The 21,206-nt window shown below is 41.2% G+C and overlaps 1 protein-coding gene across 1 annotated transcript in view; it reads left to right on the top strand.

Annotated features, from left to right (window-relative positions):
- The window catches only part of tspan2b (tetraspanin 2b), a 50,740-nt gene extending 37,791 nt beyond the window's left edge, over window positions 1-12,949 (top strand). The window contains exons 3-8 of the mRNA XM_067446865.1: window positions 555-652; window positions 1,050-1,124; window positions 1,223-1,306; window positions 4,507-4,569; window positions 6,057-6,140; window positions 10,910-12,949. Of these exons, the coding sequence (XP_067302966.1) occupies window positions 555-652; window positions 1,050-1,124; window positions 1,223-1,306; window positions 4,507-4,569; window positions 6,057-6,140; window positions 10,910-10,975 (470 nt within the window). The 3' untranslated portion in view covers window positions 10,976-12,949. The remainder of the gene's footprint in view (window positions 1-554; window positions 653-1,049; window positions 1,125-1,222; window positions 1,307-4,506; window positions 4,570-6,056; window positions 6,141-10,909) is intronic.
- The last annotated feature ends 8,257 nt before the right edge of the window (window positions 12,950-21,206 follow it).

The raw sequence follows: 21,206 nt of genomic DNA, 5'->3' as shown, positions 1-21,206 counted from the left end.
CAGGGAACAGCAGCAGCTTCTGGGGACAGCCTCCCATTTTTAAACTGGGAGAGCAGCTTAATTAAATACCCCCAATGAGAACAGAGCATGCATCAATAACAACAGAAAGACACTGATTAAACACAAGTTTAAGGAGGAGCTGACCGGAAAAGCGAAAATGGCGCCGGCAGCTGTGTCCCATCATTATAAAAGTCCCGCTGCTCGCGAGCCGTGTGTTTGCGTAACAATCGCTCCAGCGGCCTTGCTCAGCTCCTCAACACTCGGTCCAGCTCTGCTTCACACTACAGTAACGCTAATAATCACATCCATCAACATGATTTTTTTGCCGGAGTCCTATCCTGATACTTTTCCTCCGGCTGTGAGATGAAGACCACATGTCCAAAGCTTTTGAGCTTAAACTTGGCGTCATCAAACTACGCCTTACATAGTGCAGTTTTAACACCAGGTGATGAAGCATAAAATGGCTTGGTGTGTCACATCACATGTGGGTCTGGTCATTGTATTAACTGTCATGTGATATGCTGACTGTTGCTTTATTCTTGTATTCTGCGCAGGGGTTTATATCCTCATTGCGGCCGGGGGTCTGGTGATGTTGGTGGGCTTCTTTGGCTGCTGTGGTGCTGTAAGAGAGTCTCAGTGTCTGCTGGGATTGGTGAGTGGTATAGTGCTTATTCTTCTGTTTTTTCTTTTAACTAAACAATATTGCTCAAAGCAAATGCCTGGTGAGAAACTGACAGTAAGCTTACATGAGGATCTCAACTTAAAATTAATTTTGACATTTTTAACCATTTGTAAAATCTTCATAACATCATAGTGTACTAAATTTGTATTTTTTTAACAAGTTGGAATGTTTTAGATTGAGACAAATCAACTTATACCACAAAACATTGCATAATTCATCAAATACATTATCTTACTAATGTGTCTGCTGTTTTAAACATTTACATTTGAGAAAAGAATAAAAAGAAGCAACCAGAATCTTTTTTTTTTTTTTTAATTGGAATTTAAAGTATAAGTAACCCAGGTTCTGTGTCTCTCTTGCGTGGCAGTTTTTTGCCTGTCTTCTGGTCATCTTTGGAGCAGAAGTTGCAGCTGGAGTGTTTGGGTTCCTCAACAAAGATAAGGTACTGCTAAATTGGAAGTTATGAAGAGTCATGTTGATTCAGAGTGAAATGATTTTAGTCTGACCTTTGCGACACATTGTTATTAATTTGTCCTTTAGATCATTGAGGAAATAAAACATTTCTATGAAGAATCAGCAGGAAACCACAACGATAATACAACCATCCAGTCCTACCACATAATTGTGAGTTTACACTTTTATAAAAAAAATGAATCAGGAAGAAATCAGTTGATTTAATCAGGAACAATAAATATGTTGTAAATTTAAGTGTAAATTGCCAGAGATAACATCTTGGGGTCACATATCTTACCCAGTTCCCTGAGAAGGGAACGAGACGTTGCATCAGTTTAATGGCAGGCGCTATGGGAATGTCTTTAGTGTTTGCACATGTAATAACACACCAATCATTTTCCCAGGCAGTCATATGATGTCACTGCAATAGACATCATCTTCTTCGATTTGTCGAAAGGAAGACATGAAGGCATGCCTCAAATATGTCAGTGACGCAGCGTCTCATAACCTTCTTAGGGATCCAGGTTGCATACCTAACCCCAAGACGTTTCCTTTCTAGGGAACTCGATGCTGTGTCAGTTGCTGTCACTATGGGAACTTTAATACCCACTGCGCCATACTGTAAAATGCCTGTGCTCAAGCTGTGATAGAAACCACAAGCAAGCAAGCATACGGCAACCCAGGGATCTAAGTCCAAGATTGAGTTTCCCAGTTGCCAAAGCACTTACTGAGTGACCATCCGTAAGAGCTTTAGTGTAGCTTGGTGTCAGGTGTATGTTATTTTCATTGTGTTTTAGTTGTGTTTTGTTTCTATTGTCCTGTTTCATCATTGTTAGTTTTATGGATGTTAATTGATGTTCACACCTGTTGTAAATAACTTCCTTTGTGTATTTAAGCCTTGAGTTTTCCTTATGTACTTGTCTTGCGTTACCGTTATGTTTAAGCCCATAGTGCTTTGTTTTCCCTGGCGATTATTAAAAGTTAGATTGATCATCTTCTGGATTATCTTCACTCTTGAATTATCTACTGCAGCTCACTGGAACAGAAGACTAGCCACAAGATTTGTAAGACAAAATAATATGGATTTCCATCCAGTACACCTGCTCTTGTTGGAACAAGAAGATTGCTCTCTCGAGGACCACACAAGGGACTTTTTTAGATCTGCCTCACCCACTCCGGACCCACTGCCTGCCCATGAACGGCCTTCTGGGGAATTTTGGCACTTTTGTAAAGTAGGTGTTGGCTAATAACGAATCCCTATTCACCACTGGCCTCACAGACAAAGTCAACGCCAGCCCCACTCCATATCCAGAGCCCACAGGAAACAAACAGCAAGAGCCCGCTCTGATGCCAGCGCCAGAGCCGATGCCTGAGCCAATCATTGCCCGAGAGCCCAAGCTGAACAGGTCCATGAGCCTGCAACATAATCTTTTTTCAGTCCACGTAGAGCACAAGGGGATGGGTTAGAGCCCCGCCTATACTCCAGCCACTTACAGTGAGCTGTGTCTGGCCTCTGTACTATGCAAGAAAGTGTAGAGGTTATTCCCAAATGCCTCCCACCTGTGACGAAGACGACTCTTACTTTAGTCTCATTTTTTTGTTTTGTTTTTCCTACTGGAGGAGTTTTCCTTACTCTTAAATTAGCAGTAAAAGGACAAGTGCATTGCTCACTTCTACCTTAGATTACGTAAACAGAAAGGAGCCACAGAGAGAGTGGGTCACATAAAATTGCTTCTTGCCGCTGATCTGTGAAATATCCCTGAGCTCTTATCCTTGGAAATGCTAGCTTGATCCCTTACAAGAGTGTCAAGAAGATGCTGGAGGGGAAACAGATGTAAAGTATGATACAATAGCGATTCAGTCCACTATGAGCTCTGTCTCCTACTTAGCAGACCTTTTTAGGGAAGTGTATTGGTGTACCTAAACCTCAAACAACAATGTACTGGAGGGGGTGACATATGAGAGAGTAGAATGCCAATTTTGATACACTCTATATTCTGCTCTACCAATACTTCCCACATTGCTTCTCTGCATCAGGGAAGAATGTTCCCAAAAAAGGATACCCAATGCATGATATCAGACCTGTGAGCCTAAATGTGCACTGCACAATCCCAACAGCAATCCCAACTCCTCAGCATGAATGGTAGTACCGAAGAGACTGACATCAGGTACCAAGGAGAAAAGTTTTCTCCTTCTCCTTTAGTTTAGCCACAGATTACACAATGTTAACAGCCATAGATTTGGTCGATTTGCCTGCTTTGTTGCAGAGAGGGCAAGGTCTGTGGCCCTGCGGAGTTCCAGGACTGCCTCAGTTTTCAGTTCCTCATCTTGTTGCAGATCCTTGAGAAAGAAGGTCTGGTACGCATGACCAACCTTCACATAGGCCTTTCCCACCAGCTCCGATACAGCTTGCATGGGAAGATAGGAACCTTCAGTAAAGACACCGCACTAGGAGAGAGGTATCTTCCAAGTGCCCTTCTACCTGGGGCATCCTAACATATCCCTGTTTGCATAGCCATTGCACTTGAATAATTTGAAGGTGAACTAGTGATTACATGAGATGAATACTGTTTCTCTCATGGAAGGTTTACATGGGGGAGAATGTTGATGACCTGGCAAGAATTGTTCATTTATCCTTTCCTAAACGACCTCCTGTTAGACAGATTCTAGCCGTAGCATGTGTCATAACTTCCAACAATCAATTATCTCAACCGGATCGTAAGAGACTAGAGTGCAGGCTTCTGGATCCAAATTGAGAACCTCAGAGCTAGCGGAGGAAATCAGAGAAAGTGAAGTACGTGTCTCAAATACATCCACAACCTCTTTACACTACCTTCGCAGACGTGGGACCTGAACCGCGAGGCACAGTCGTCTGGCTCCCATTCCTTGTAAAAAAAGCCCAAACATACTTCTAAACAAAACACACATAGATTGTGTGCATCATCACCCATAATAAAGTGAGGGCATTGTGATGCACACTTCCTTAATGAATGTTTGCTTGCTTCTATCTTATAGTTTGTAGAAACTTTGGAAAGACTTCCCATAACATCAGCATCGAGTTACCTCAAAAGAGAACACAAATTTACTGAATACAATGCTTCATTTTAAAATGTCATATGCTTGTTTAGATATAAATGAGATATAAATCACGACTATTTTGTATTATTTATACTGCATTTGTTAATATTTTTAATGTATATTTAATCTAATATTTATTTTTATGTAATTTTCTTTCAGCTTTATTTCAGTTCTCAGTTTTAAATAGTTTTAGTTTACACTAACAACACTGATATAATAAATATATTTTAATGGTTGTATTTTTGTATAACCTTGTCATGAACGTGTGAATTTGTAACACTTCACATCTGCAGTTGAACTGCTGTGGCTCACCTTCAATGAAGCCCATTTTGTGTCAAGACATCGTATCAAACCAGGTGAGGATTTCTGGTCCTAAATGAATTATTTATGCAATAAGTAGAAGTGTTTGCTTGCTAAATGCCAGTATGTTAAGAATTTAAAATTATAAACACTTCAGTTAGTGTACAAAGGGGTTGCACCGACTAGTCGACTAATCGACTAGTCGACCTTAATGCTCTGTCATGACGCTGTAAGCTTGACGTCGACTAGTCGCTGGCCTATAGAGGGCGCAACAGGATAAAAAATTTCCTGTTTTGAACAGTTAAAAATGACAAATAAATGCATACTTCAAGAGCTGTATATACTTCAATTAAAAATGACAAATAAATGCATACTTCAAGAGCTGTATATACTTCAATTAAAAATGACAAATAAATGCATACTACAAGACATGTTTGATTACCATCTAAATGCTCAAAATTGTTTGAGAGAATGCATTCTTATTGTACAGGTGAGTTAATCATCGCGCTAAACTGCGTGCTTCATTGCAACACACACACATAGCCTAATCACACGGAGATCGCGCGCGCTTCACACAAGTTCAGATTCAAAAACCATTCAGAAATGGTTTGAAATGTATTGTCGCAGAATATGTATTGTCAACACTGTTCTGTGATTTATCAATAAAATAGCTTAGAAACTGAAAAGTTCTAGCATATATTTCTTGATAACTAAAACTCACAGCTTCACTGTTAGTAGAGAGGTAGAATTAATTCACACACAATCACTTACTAATGCATTCATATACATGTATTCTTTATTGTGCTACTTTATCTGTATCTTATTCCGAACAAGCAGAAATCTATGAGAAATATATAACGACCATAAGACAAAAGAACTGATACAAAAGGTGTTATGTAGGACCAATAACCTTATGGGCAGCGCTGTGTCATATGCCATAGCTGTCCTGGGCACAAGAAAACCCATGTTCGCATCTCAGCTCAAGGTTCAGGCTTATTTGTTCATTAATGACGTCATCAACGACTAGTCGACGTCGACTTTCATCACAAAAATGTCGACTTTAAAAAAATGGAAGTCATTCAACCCCTAGTGTGACGCCTGTTGAACATACATTGAAACTGAATTATGTAGAGCAGTGGTTCCCAAACTAGGGGGCACAGAGTTATAAAAATGGGGGTGCAGCAAGGCTAAGTGTCAGGGAGGGGTTGACGCCCAGGACACTAGACCAAAGGGGCGGCCAAGACAAGCTCTCGAGTGGCGGGGGGGTGCTGATGAGGTTGGGGCGCCCCCTGTTGACAATGCCTCCCCACCGCCCCCACTAACACAAAATATTTATTTGGCATTTTGTTATTTCAAGAAGTTTTGCAGTACCCTCTTGAGCAATGTGTTATCAGTTGTATTGATGCCTGATGCCCTTTTCTATTTCTTATGTACTCTACCGCTTTTATACTTTTAAAATATTTTTCCTACAGAAAAGGGAACCACTGGTGTAGAAGGTTGTGGTATTCGGATACATATTATCAATCTGTTTCACTGTTTGCAGACATGTGATGTGGCCATTGAAGAGTTTTTCAACAGTAGGCTTTTCATCGTGGGTTATGTGGGAATTGGAATCGCAGGAGTCATGGTAAATTACAACATGTCAATAAATGTAGTCAATTTAGTCCATTTTTATTTTTCATATTTGTCTTCAGCCTATATATATATATAGTGTATATATATGTATAATATATTAGGGGTGTCAATTATATATTTTGGGGGGAATTTTAATTTCTTTCTTTTGTGGAACATAATTACAAATTATAGACCCACTTTATATTAGGAGCCCTTAACTGCTATGTACTGGCATTTAAATTAATCATTTGATAGAATGCACTTATTGTGTGCATACATTTTTTACATTGTACTTATGTTTTTAAAATTACCTGCATGTAATTACATCTGTATTTAATGTAGTTACATTTATAATGACACTGTTGACACATACCTTACACCAAAACCTACATTTAAACTGACCCACACCACCACACCTGTCCCTAACTTTACCCTTAAACTGACCCACACCACCACACCTGTCCCTAACTTTACCCTTAAACTGACCCATACCACCACACCTGTCCCTAACTTTACCCTTAAACTTACCCACACCACCACACCTGTCCCTAACTTTACCCTTAAACTGACCCACACCATCACACCTGTCCCTAACTTTACCCTTAAACTGACCCACACTGACCCACACCTGTCCCTAACTTTACCCTTAAACTGACCCACACCATCACACCTGTCCCTAACTTTACCCTTAAACTTACCCACACCACCACACCTGTCCCTAACTTTACCCTTAAACTGACCCACACCACCACACCTGTCCCTAACTTTACCCTTAAACTGACCCACACCACCACACCTGTCCCTAACTTTACCCTTAAACTTACCCACACCACCACACCTGTCCCTAGCTTTACCCTTAAACTGACCCACACCACCACACCTGTCCCTAACTTTACCCTTAAACTTACCCACACCACCACACCTGACCCTAACTTTACCCTTAAACTTACCCACACCACCACACCTGTCCCTAACTTTACCCTTAAACTGACCCACACCACCACACCTGTCCCTAACTTTACCCTTAAACTGACCCACACCACCACACCTGTCCCTAACTTTACCCTTAAACTTACCCACACCACCACACCTGACCCTAACTTTACCCTTAAACTGACCCACACCACCACACCTGTCCCTAACTTTACCCTTAAACTTACCCACACCACCACACCTGTCCCTAACTTTACCCTTAAACTTACCCACACCACCACACCTGACCCTAACTTTACCCTTAAACTTACCCACACCACCACACCTGTCTCTAACTTTACCCTTAAACTGACCCACACCACCACACCTGTCCCTAACTTTACCCTTAAACTGACCCACACACCACACCTGTCCCTAACTTTACCCTTAAACTGACCCACACCACCACACCTGTCCCTAACTTTACCCTTAAACTTACCCACACCACCACACCTGTCCCTAACTTTACCCTTAAACTGACCCACACCACCACACCTGTCCCTAACTTTACCCTTAAACTTACCCACACCACCACACCTGACCCTAACTTTACCCTTAAACTTACCCACACCACCACACCTGTCCCTAACTTTACCCTTAAACTGACCCACACCACCACACCTGTCCCTAACTTTACCCTTAAACTGACCCATACCACCACACCTGTCCCTAACTTTACCCTTAAACTTACCCACACCACCACACCTGTCCCTAACTTTACCCTTAAACTGACCCACACCATCACACCTGTCCCTAACTTTACCCTTAAACTGACCCACACTGACCCACACCTGTCCCTAACTTTACCCTTAAACTGACCCACACCATCACACCTGTCCCTAACTTTACCCTTAAACTTACCCACACCACCACACCTGTCCCTAACTTTACCCTTAAACTGACCCACACCACCACACCTGTCCCTAACTTTACCCTTAAACTGACCCACACCACCACACCTGTCCCTAACTTTACCCTTAAACTTACCCACACCACCACACCTGTCCCTAGCTTTACCCTTAAACTGACCCACACCACCACACCTGTCCCTAACTTTACCCTTAAACTTACCCACACCACCACACCTGACCCTAACTTTACCCTTAAACTTACCCACACCACCACACCTGTCCCTAACTTTACCCTTAAACTGACCCACACCACCACACCTGTCCCTAACTTTACCCTTAAACTGACCCACACCACCACACCTGTCCCTAACTTTACCCTTAAACTTACCCACACCACCACACCTGACCCTAACTTTACCCTTAAACTGACCCACACCACCACACCTGTCCCTAACTTTACCCTTAAACTTACCCACACCACCACACCTGTCCCTAACTTTACCCTTAAACTTACCCACACCACCACACCTGACCCTAACTTTACCCTTAAACTTACCCACACCACCACACCTGTCTCTAACTTTACCCTTAAACTGACCCACACCACCACACCTGTCCCTAACTTTACCCTTAAACTGACCCACACACCACACCTGTCCCTAACTTTACCCTTAAACTGACCCACACCACCACACCTGTCCCTAACTTTACCCTTAAACTTACCCACACCACCACACCTGTCCCTAACTTTACCCTTAAACTGACCCACACCACCACACCTGTCCCTAACTTTACCCTTAAACTTACCCACACCACCACACCTGACCCTAACTTTACCCTTAAACTTACCCACACCACCACACCTGTCCCTAACTTTACCCTTAAACTGACCCACACCACCACACCTGTCCCTAACTTTACCCTTAAACTGACCCACACCACCACACCTGTCCCTAACTTTACCCTTAAACTTACCCACACCACCACACCTGACCCTAACTTTACCCTTAAACTGACCCACACCACCACACCTGTCCCTAACTTTACCCTTAAACTGACCCACACCACCACACCTGTCCCTAACTTTACCCTTAAACTTACCCACACCACCACACCTGTCCCTAACTTTACCCTTAAACTGACCCACACCACCACACCTGTCCCTAACTTTACCCTTAAACTGACCCACACCACCACACCTGTCCCTAACTTTACCCTTAAACTTACCCACACCACCACACCTGACCCTAACTTTACCCTTAAACTTACCCACACCATCACACCTGTCCCTAACTTTACCCTTAAACTTACCCACACCACCACACCTGTCCCTAACTTTACCCTTAAACTGACCCACACCACCACACCTGTCCCTAACTTTACCCTTAAACTGACCCACACCACCACACCTGTCCCTAACTTTACCCTTAAACTTACCCACACCACCACACCTGAACCTAACTTTACCCTTAAACTGACCCACACCACCACACCTGTCCCTAACTTTACCCTTAAACTTACCCACACCACCACACCTGTCCCTAACTTTACCCTTAAACTTACCCACACCACCACACCTGACCCTAACTTTACCCTTAAACTTACCCACACCACCACACCTGTCTCTAACTTTACCCTTAAACTGACCCACACCACCACACCTGTCCCTAACTTTACCCTTAAACTGACCCACACCACCACACCTGTCCCTAACTTTACCCTTAAACTGACCCACACCACCACACCTGTCCCTAACTTTACCCTTAAACTTACCCACACCACCACACCTGTCCCTAACTTTACCCTTAAACTGACCCACACCACCACACCTGTCCCTAACTTTACCCTTAAACTTACCCACACCACCACACCTGACCCTAACTTTACCCTTAAACTTACCCACACCACCACACCTGTCCCTAACTTTACCCTTAAACTGACCCACACCACCACACCTGTCCCTAACTTTACCCTTAAACTGACCCACACCACCACACCTGTCCCTAACTTTACCCTTAAACTTACCCACACCACCACACCTGACCCTAACTTTACCCTTAAACTGACCCACACCACCACACCTGTCCCTAACTGTACCCTTAAACTGACCCACACCACCACACCTGTCCCTAACTTTACCCTTAAACTTACCCACACCACCACACCTGACCCTAACTTTACCCTTAAACTAACTCACACCACCACACCTGTCCCTAACTTTACCCTTAAACTGACCCACACCACCACACCTGTCCCTAACTTTACCCTTAAACTTACCCACACCACCACACCTGACCCTAACTTTACCCTTAAACTTACCCACACCACCACACCTGTCCCTAACTTTACCCTTAAACTTACCCACACAACCACACCTGTTCCTAACTTTACCCTTAAAGGAACACATACATCATTGAATCATATCAGTCCATTAGCATCACTCTCAAAAATGACCAAAGACTTTATTTTTTCAAAGATAATATTTTTCCTGTTGACTATCGTGTACTAAGACCAACGGACCATTAAAAGTTCACCTGCCACTAATTTTACCCGTATCTCACCTCAATAAGCAAGTGTTTTGTAATACAATATGAACACAATAAGTACACTGTACTTATTTTTTAAAGTAAGTGCATAGTAGATAGGGCACCTAATATAAAGTGGGACCGATACTATGAAAAATGTTGACACTCTTTTGGTCTCTAAATACCAATTCAGATGCAGCTTCTGAACAAAACAATCGTGGCCCTTCCCACATAAACCTTTATGTTTAGTAAATTCTATGTTAATGACTATCTTTTGTGGGTATTTTCTCTGCCAAATATGTTGTGCAAGTATTTTAGAATAATGTGCATCTACTGTATACAGTATGATTAGGGATAATTATTAAGAAAGCAAACAGTGTTGATTTAAATGTCATGTCATCTTTGTGTATGTGTAACATCTTCTCTTTTTACAGATTATCGGCATGATCTTCAGTATGGTCCTATGCTGTGCAATCAGGAACAGCAGAGAGGTGATCTAACAGTCTTCCTCGCCCCGGCATGACCTTTCACCTTTTAGGCCTAACCTTCACTGGACTTGCATATACAACAATAACATTCCAACCAAGTTCAAGGTGTTCTACTTCCTCTCTACAAACTCAGGAGCTGAAAGCAAACTCCATGTTCATAATCCTGTACACCTTCCGAAGATTATTCCAGCCTAGTCGTTTTAACCCTTTCATATTGCTGGGTTGTCATTATGCCTGCTGGTGAGGTGCCGAGCTGGATTTTCCAAATGCGACAAAAACAAGATTTGTATTATTTTTTATTATTTCTTAAAATTGCTCATTTAGATTTCAACTTCAGTTTTAGTGCACACTGATTTGTGTTTTCATGCTATTCTTGGCTGTTGCTGTGTGGCTTCACATGTCAGATAAAAATATTGTGTAATGTGATGCCAGGGGGTTCTGTGGCAATCCCACGGCCGGTAGGAACGGTGACCAGACCCACAGATGCCTTTCACTTTATGTTTGTACACAAAGAAAGTAGTCTTCTTTGTCATTGAGAGATTGCAAACGCAATTAAACATTTATGGAGGATCAAAACGACATCCACACAAAACTCTAAAGTCACATGCTGAGATCTTTAGAGGAGTCCTTGTGTCATTGAAGACCATTTTGTTCAGTAAGCCCCGAAACTTGTGTTGGAATTTCTCCATGTCCTTTCCACTTCGGGAAATGCACACCAACTCATATTTCCAGCTCCACTTTCTTGCGTTTGAACTCAGGCGATTGGGTTTCTGTTATGTAACAGCTGCAGCCCCCACTGATAACGGCACAGCCTGGTGTTCAGTGGAGCCAAATCTACTCGTTCTCACAGTGGATCTATGGTGTGGAGTTGCCTGGTTATTTTATGCATGTAGCTATAAGTAAATACTCAAGGCTGACACAATCTTGTGCCTTTTACCGTCTGTCTGTGGTTGCGTCCAACCGTCTGAAAATGAATCTGAATCACTTGTTTGATTCGGTCACCATTCGAGGACAGTGTCCTTAAGTGTGACATGCCACATCTACAACTTTATATAAAATGCATGAAATAATTGCATATGCATTTGGTGACCTCTTTTTAGAAAGGAATCCACATGGTCAATCTCAATATCATGCATTCATTTCTATATTTTAGTCTTTTCTTTCTGTCTTTTTTTTTTTTAGATATGTTTTTTGTGATTTTGCCAGTTATTTGATAGGACCGATGAGTTAAGAGAGGAAGTAATGAGAGAGGGAAATAGGATCGGGAAAGGACCCCGAGCCAGGGCACGAACTCAGGTCGCTCACGGTACATCTGCACCATATGTCGTATTTTGAGGTTTTAATTAGATTTTGTTTCTCTGATTTTCTTTTGAACCCTAACATTTTTAATCTAAATTATATATATATAGTTGCAAGAAAACGTTTGTGAATTCTTGCAGAATCTGTGAAAAGTGGATAATTTTAACAAAATTAGAACAAAATAAGTTTTACATATAGTCTACAAGACAAAGAACAGCTGAATTTATTAAAATGACCCCATTCAAAAGTTTATGAACCATTGATTCTCAATACTGTGTGTACTCAATACTTCCCTGATGATCCACAGTAGTGTGTGTGTGTGTGTATGTGTGTGTGTGTGTGTATGTGTGTGTGTGTGTGGTGTTGTTCTTGAGTCTCTTGTTTGGTCCTGCAAACTCTTCCGTTTTCCAGCATCTTTTCCACATTTTAACCCTCTCCAGCGGTGACCGTATGATTTTGAGATCCAGCTTTTTACTCTGAGGACTCAAACAACACAACTATTAAAAAAGGTTCAAAACCTTCACTAAAGCTCCAGAAGGAAACACGATGCATTAAGAGCCGGGGATGAAAACGTTTTGAATTTGAAGATAGAGGTAAACTGTACTTAATTTGTTTTTTGGGAAACATGTTAGTATCTTCTGTTGCTTCTGAAGGGCAGTACTAAATAAATAAAAAAATCCTAAAAACTTCCTGTTCAAAAGTGTTCACCCCCAGCCCTTAATGAGTTTCAGTGAATGTTTGCAGCTTTTTTAATAGTTGTGTTTGAGTCCCTCAATCGTCCTCAGAGTGAAAAGAGGGATCTCAAAATCTTACAGTCACCGCTGGAGAGGGTTCAAATGTGTAAAAGATGCTGGAAAACTGAAGAGTTTGCAGGACCTGGAGGATTTCTCTGAAGAACTCGAGTCAAGAGACTCAAGAACAACCATCACTAAACACACACACGCACACACAGCCGTGGATCATCAGTGAACAACACAGCATTGAGAATTAAGGGTATGTACACTTTTGAAAGGGTCATTTTGATAAATTCAACTATTTTTTGTCTTGTGGACTACATGCAAACATCTTTTACGTAAAATATCTTATTCAAGATTTTATAATTATTCACATTTTCAGAGTCTACATTTTCACATACCTTTTCTTGCAACGGTTTATCATACATTTTTTTTGGTCACATTTTTGGAATGAACACTGAATTATCTCCAAATTGTAATGTACCAAATTTTCCACATAACGGAACTTTACTTTTTTTTAAAAAACAGACTTCCTTTTCAGTGTGCATATCTGTGTGAGAGTTTCTGAAGTCCTGACTGTAGTATTGTAGTGATCATGCAGGTCTGTGTTGTGTATAGAGGCAGCTTTGGCCAGTGTACAGTAACTTTTGTTTCATGATTTTTAGGGGCCAAGCACCGAAGGTGCGGAGGCACCTATTGAAACCGTTAGCGTTCCTATTATTATTATTATTCTTCTTCCGCTCACAAGTCTATGGCAGCCCATAGAACCGCTTGCGGGAACATGATGAAATCTGGCACACATTTAAAGGACAGGCACAACTGTCAATATAGCAAATTTTGAGTCTCTAACTCAATCCCTCTAGCGCCACCAACAGTCCAAAGTTGCACTCATGTTTATGCTAATAACTCCTGAACTAAAAGGGCTAGAAACAAAATCCAAATTTTCTCTGACTCCTTGGCTCAAGCCGATTCGATTGCACCCTATGACGTCGTTTTGCGTCATAAAAATTACCCGTCATTTTTAATTTTCCAAAAAAAACTACTTTTTCGAACTCGTCCTAGACGGTTCATCTGATTTGCACGAACATTGAACCAGATCATCTTCAGACCATGGTGACAAAAAGTTATGGAATTCATGTTGATTCTTCAAATCGTTTACGATAAATGTGCGAACAAATTTTACGTAGAGGTTGCAAAAACAACTAAAGGCCATATCTCTGCAACGCTTTATCGTATTCAAACCAAACTTGGCACATGTCATCACAAGCATGACCTGAGGCAACATGCAGTGTTTCGGCGCAGTGCACCCTACTGGTCCGGAGATTAAAAAAAGGGCTATTTTGGCTTATAACTTCTAAACAGTTTATCCAAAAATCATAAAATGTATCTCCTTAGATATGGGGAGTCATGTCGAGTCAACTGATATCCAAGTTTACTAGGTCTGCCTTTTTGGCTGTCGGCCATTTTGAATTATGTGCTAAAATGCTGTATTTTATGAACGCATGAACGGATTGTTACGAAACTTGGTATGGGTCATCAACACCATGCCCTGAAGTAGCCTGAGAAGTTTCGAAACAGCGCCACCTAGTGGAGAATTTTTTTCCCCAAAAGCTTATATCTTTGGGTGTGGTTGACATATTTGGATGGGAGTAACTTTTTTTGTCTCCTGAATCCTTGCCGAGTCCAATGATACCAGACTTGCCAGGTTTCGGCGTATGGTTTGCGCAGCATTGTAATTTAGTGCTTAAAAAACATTAGCTTATATCTTCAAAACCGCTAGTCCGATCGAGACGAAACCAGCCTCAGAAGTTCGGAAACATAGGTCGATAGCTATACGCTAATGCCCAAATGTCAAAATATTCATAGTAAGGGGTAGTAAAATCCAATCAAAGTCAGGTGTCAGTCATTTTTTACGTGTTTTTTCATGTAAATGTTTATAACTCCAAAACAAAATGAGATATTTTCACCAAACTCGACACGTATATGTATGGGCTCATACTGAGGAAAAATTAAAAAAATGGTGGGATTGTGCCTCTTGGTGGCGCTATAATAGAACAAAACATGAAATACCCATTGACTTCAATGCAGTATTAGGGAATAAAATGCTAATGTTACACTTGACGAATGCATTTGTGTATCATTACAAATCTCAGTATGTGTCTTCTGCTCCATGCCCTGAAGGTACTCAAAAGATTTTCAGGCAGCGCCACCTTGTGGTCAAAAGTTGTAATAAGGTGTGCAAAATGCTAATAACTTTTGATTTAATTAGCCTATTGTAATGAGACTGGTGACATTCATTGGCTCCTGCCAAGAACATAGACGCCAATTTTGTCCATATTTGACAAACCTCTCTACCCTTTATCTTGTTATTGGTTAAAAACCTACTTTTTCAAACTCATCCTACACTGTTGTCCAATTTTCACCAAAATTGAATCGTATCGTCTTCAGACCATGAGAACAAATAGTTATGGATTTCGTGTTGATAGACAAACCATTTGTCATACACCACAGCAACGCAGTTGAGCTATGATGCAAAAAATTACTCTTGAGGCTGTATCTCTGCAATGCTTTGACATATTGACACCAAACTTTGCATGTGTCATTGCCACCTCATTCTGACTACACCACATCAGTTTCATAACAGTGCCACCTATTGGTCGAAAAAGATTAACCATTAAATCATTATTATTTACTGTATTAAAAATTGTACTGCTTTTTTGCCTAAAACCAACTTAATAGGTCTTCAATGGTTCATTGTTGCATTTGGTCTTATACTCCTAGCTAGCTATGCTGGCATGTCTTAGGGTCTTCATTTCGCTTGGCCCCGACAATTGCTGCTTGCAGCTATATTTTTATATATATTTTGTTTGCATTTGCATATTAAGGTGTCTTTTTTAATTTATCCAAAAAGACAACATAATATTTGGAGGAAATTTTTTTTCATGAAAAGATTGGAAAAGGGACAAAATCTCTCTTATTATTATTATTATTTATAATAGGACAGCCATTGTTTGGTCAGATATATTTCTGCTGGTGCATCACTGCTGAAGTTCCTCAAGTTGAAGAGGCATTAGTGTAGCGATTAGGATACGTCATAGTCGATGCTAATAGAGAGTAAAACATGAAACAAGTGGTCCATTCACATTCAATGTTGATGTAGATCTGTCCTCCCGCCCAAAAGCAACCCATTTGTGGTTGTTCAGACTGTAAAATAACTAGTATGGAGCATGTCGTTTTCGAGTAGAGGCTCTGTTGTAAACTATTTTTAGCGAGTCATTCTTACAAATTGTGTAAACGATGCAGAGATTTTTTTTGTACTGTAAACATAACACTGCCGGGGTGTTTTTTTTTTTTTTTGGTGCAGGGGTGTTAGTGTTCATAATTTGTGTGTTTAATTTATTTTCTGGAGAACAAGTTCAAAATAGCGTTGGAGTTTCTCAGGAATGCTGCAGCATGAGAACAAATAAACTTGTTTGAACTTTCTGAGTTTGTTGTTTTTTTTTAGATTTTCATATCCCATGTGACCGTCCCTCAAATTTAGATTTTTATGGAAATGCTTTTTGGATATACAGGATACACAGGACCTCAGTGGGCACCCTCATCACATGGTATCATTACATGATTGTCACTGATTGCAATGAAAGGCACTGGTTGTGTAATATTACTAGCACAATCTTGAATTCATGTTGTATCGTGACATGAGCTTGGGTCTTACATGTGTGTGCAGGTTTGAAAATACAGGGAGTGCAGAATTATTAGGCAAGTTGTATTTTTGAGGATTAATTTTATTATTGAACAACAACCATGTTCTCAATGAACACAAAAAACTCATTAATATCAAAGCTGAATATTTTTGGAAGTTTTAGTTTTAGCTATTTTAGGGGGATATCTGTGTGTGCAGGTGACTATTACTGTGCATAGTTATTAGGCAACTTAACAAAAAACAAATGTATACCCATTTCAATTATTTATTTTTACCAGTGAAACCAATATAACATCTCAACATTCACAAATATACATTTCTGACATTCAAAAACCAAACAAAAACAAATCAGTGACCAATATAGTCACCTTTCTTTGCAAGGACACTCAAAAGCCTGCCATCCATGGATTCTGTCAGTGTTTTGACCTGTTCACCATCAACATTGCGTGCAGCAGCAACCACAGCCTCCCAGACACTGTTCAGAGAGGTGTACTGTTTTCCCTCCTTGTAAATCGCACATTTGATGATGGACCACAGGTTCTCAATGGGGTTCAGATCAGGTGAACAAGGAGGCCATATCATTAGATTTTCTTCTTTTATACCCTTTCTTGCCAGCCACGCTGTGGAGTACTTGGACGCATGTGATGGAGTATTGTCCTGCATGAAAATCATGTTTTTCTTGAAGGATGCAGACTTCTTCCTGTACCACTGCTTGAAGAAGGTGTCTTCCAGAAACTGGCAGTAGGACTGGGAGTTGAGCTTGACTCCATCCTCAACCCTATATCTCACTATTTTTGACTTTTCTGAGCCTGTCAAGTCCTTCTTTTGACCCATTTTGCCAAAGGAAAGGAAGTTGCCTAATGATTATGCGTCTGAGTCGGACTGGAGCTCTCTGCCCTTTACCAATCCAGCCACGGGCCCATCCATCTGGCCCATCAAGACTCACTCTCATTTCATCAGTCCATAAAACCTTAGAAAAATCAGTCTTGAGATATTTCTTGGCCCAGTCTTGACGTTTCAGCTTGTGTGTCTTGTTCAGTGGTGGTCGACTTTCTGCCTTTCTTACCTTGGCCATGTCTCTGAGTATTGCACACCTTGTGCTTTTGGGCACTCCAGTGATGTTGCAGCTCTGAAATATGGCCAAACTGGTGGCAAGTGGCATCTTGGCAGCTGCACGCTTGACTTTTCTCAGTTCACGGGCAGTTATTTTGCCCCTTGGTTTTTCCACACGCTTCTTGCGACCCTGTTGACTATTTTGAATGAAACGCTTGATTGTTCGATGATCACGCTTCAGAAGCTTGGCTATTTTAAGACTGCTGCATCCCTCTGCAATATATCTCACTATTTTTGACTTTTCTGAGCCTGTCAAGTCCTTCTTTTGACCCATTTTGCCAAAGGAAAGGAAGTTGCCTAATAATTATGCACACCTGATATAGGGTGTTGATGTCATTAGACCACACCCCTTCTCATTACAGAGATGCACATCACCTAATATGCTTAACTGCTATACAGCTTGGAGTAAGACAACATGCATAACGAGGATGATGTGTTCAAAATACTCATCTGCCTAATAATTCCTGCACTCCCTGTACAAATACATTAAAGGGTTACTTCAGCGATTAGCATATGGCTTTGTATCAGTAGAAACCCTGGAGTATATTAGAATGATGATTCCACCCACGCACGGGGGAGTGGGAGATCGCTATGAAGGTATAATAATGCCTTAAAGAATCGCAAGCGCAGGGTAAGATTTGTGAAAGTGTACATAAGATTGCAAGCGTAAATTAAATTTGCCTGCGCAAGATACGTTTTGTTAAGGTGTAAATTGCCTTTCAAGTGTAAGAAAAAAATATTTGCAGTATTTTACTGTTATTCATGAGTATTAAAGGGGGGGGGTGAAATGCTGTTTCATGCATACTGAGCTTTTTACACTGTTAAAGACTTGGATTCCCATCCTAAACATAGACAAAGTTTCAAAAACTAATGTTGGACGGTTGATGGAGTATTTCTGTGTCAAAAATACTCCTTCCGGTTTCTCACAAGTTTCAGAGAGTTTTTTTCGAGTATGGCTCGACTTGACGTTAATAGAGCGGAAGGTCCTTGTATGGGCCGTACGGGCTCTTCTCCCGGTAGGGTGCGCGCGCGCGTGACTAGAGCGAGAGAGGAAATGCACGCCCATAAACACTCGCTCAGCTACAGATCCACTCGTCCGTGAACACTTATGTCGTTATGGTCTGCGCCTCGCTCCACTTTATTCCTTTGGGTGACGTCGAGCGACTTCAACGCTTCAGCACAGCATTCCGGGAAGGCAGCGCTGCATTTGAACCGATTTGAACGCAGAAATGATGAGAAGCTTCACAACATTGCTTCAGTCGCGTCGCAAAGTGGATCTCCACACTCCAAGAAGTGTGTTTTTGACGGAGCGGTCCCAGCGATAAAGGTTCGGTCCTGCTTTGGAAGCAGCCGGTGAGTAAAACTGCTTCAAATGTCTGTGCTGTTGCTTATCGTCGCGTGAGTAAACATCAGTAAACGACACGATCGCGTGCTTCGTCATTCAAATGCGCTAACGGACTCATACAAATGCGCTAACGGACTAACGGACTAGCAAGCAAAACAAAAACCGTTTTGCTTGCAACTGCTAAGGTTTAGTCGCATACAATAGTCCATAAACCGAATCATGTCCTCATAAACTGCGAGTAAAGACACACAAATGTTGACAGGCCACTAAATACAGTACATACCACAGAGACGGACGTCCTGCTGTTGCTGTTTCTCCTGTTCAATTTATTTCAGCCTCCGAATGATTCTGGATCATTATCTGTATTAACTGAGATAGCCATGGGTTTCTCCACGCTTGAGGACGTCACCGCTTAGTGCGCTCGTCATTCTTTAGCTCCGCCCACTCGATACGCCTCCAGCCGCTCGTTTTTTTCCCGGAAAGACTCGCTACAGCCCATATTTATTTTATAAATATAATAAAACTAAAGACTTTTCGGAGATATGAAGGATGCAATACTACTCTATAGGTACTCAAGATAGTGTCCCCCCCCCCAATCATGTATTGTGAAACTGCAGCTTCATGTTAATGCAAAACAAATTTGATCTGTATTCTTCTGACTTCCGTTTTTCTGCGCTTATACCCTTTTGACAGGTGTAAAACCAACCTTTGTATAAAAAAAATAAACTGTTGCAAATGTCTAAATGACTTGTTGTGTGCGTAGGGCAAAAAAGGATCCCGAAATAAACCGATTTGTACAATTCTGTCTTTCTTTTAGCTCCACTTACAGTTTTGGCTAGCCTGACAAGCCAGACCCACATCAAGATGTTTGGTCTGGAAACTCCCCATAGACAGCTCAATCCGAGGGGCGGATAAACGGTTGTCTTTCAAACTCGCTCTGCACGCGATAGGATAGCGCTACAACCAATCAGAGCAACGAAGGTGAAGCAGAGCTCGTTGATAGATTAAACTTTCGCCGTATCCGGTCGGCAAAACTCCGAACACATCTTCCCTCTTTAAGAATGACTTCAGTGCCGTTCTTTGTTCTTTTCTCAGAGAATTTCTTCTTTAATCAGAAGTCAAATATGTGACCACTGATTGTCAGCTTTGTTGATATTGTATTTATATTGTGTTGAATATTGAACATATATTTATATTGTATTATTTTGTTTAATTTTACTGTGTATTGTTTAATTTTGTAAAGGCTCACTAGGGACGGACATTGAGAATTAGCTTCGGCTAAAATGTTGTAGTATGTAACATGTGTTTATGTGACATACTTGTCCCTACTCAAATAAACAAATCAAAAAAAAAAAAAAAAAGAGAAAAGCTTAACTCCAAGTCTTCCAGAGTCGTGGTCAAAGCTGATTCGAAAGACCGCCATTTGCCAGTTTCTGTGTTTACTAGAAGCACGCGCAACTCGGCCGTCGTCATTATGGCCCCGCCCGCCGACTCCATACACGATGTGATTGGCCCGACAAAAGTTAGGGGAATACAGCTCAGAAGGGTATTGAGAGTTCCTAGACGACACTCGTGGGCAGATTAAATTTACTGCCGCTAGGGTGCGTCTAGATTTCAAGGCTAAGTTTTGGCACAATTCTGTCACTGAGTTTATCAAGCCGAGGAGGAAGGCGGGTTTACCTTCTTCTGGAGCCAATCAAATGAGCTGCTTGATTTACTCTGATCTGATTGGTTCATGAAAAACCTCAGATGCCAGAACACAAGTCAAAAGAATTCAGATCATAATTATTTTGCGTTAACATGAAGCTGCAGTTTCACAATACATGAATTACACTTATGAATAACAGTAAAATGCTGCAAATATTTTTTTCTCACACTTGAAAGGCAATTTACACCTCTACAAAACGTATCTTGCGCCTGCAAATTTAATTTTTGCTTGCAATCTTATTTACACTTTCACAAATCTTACCCTGCGCTTGCGATTCTTTAAGGCATTAATTTACCTTCTCGCATTTACAGCTCAGCTCGCAGCTGCAGGAATTCATGTAA

This window comes from Pseudorasbora parva, chromosome 6 (genome assembly GCF_024679245.1).
Source record: "Pseudorasbora parva isolate DD20220531a chromosome 6, ASM2467924v1, whole genome shotgun sequence".
In the NCBI taxonomy this organism is placed as follows: domain Eukaryota; kingdom Metazoa; phylum Chordata; class Actinopteri; order Cypriniformes; family Gobionidae; genus Pseudorasbora; species Pseudorasbora parva.
Note: the sequence above shows the minus strand (reverse complement) of the source record. Positions and strands in the feature narration are given on the sequence as shown.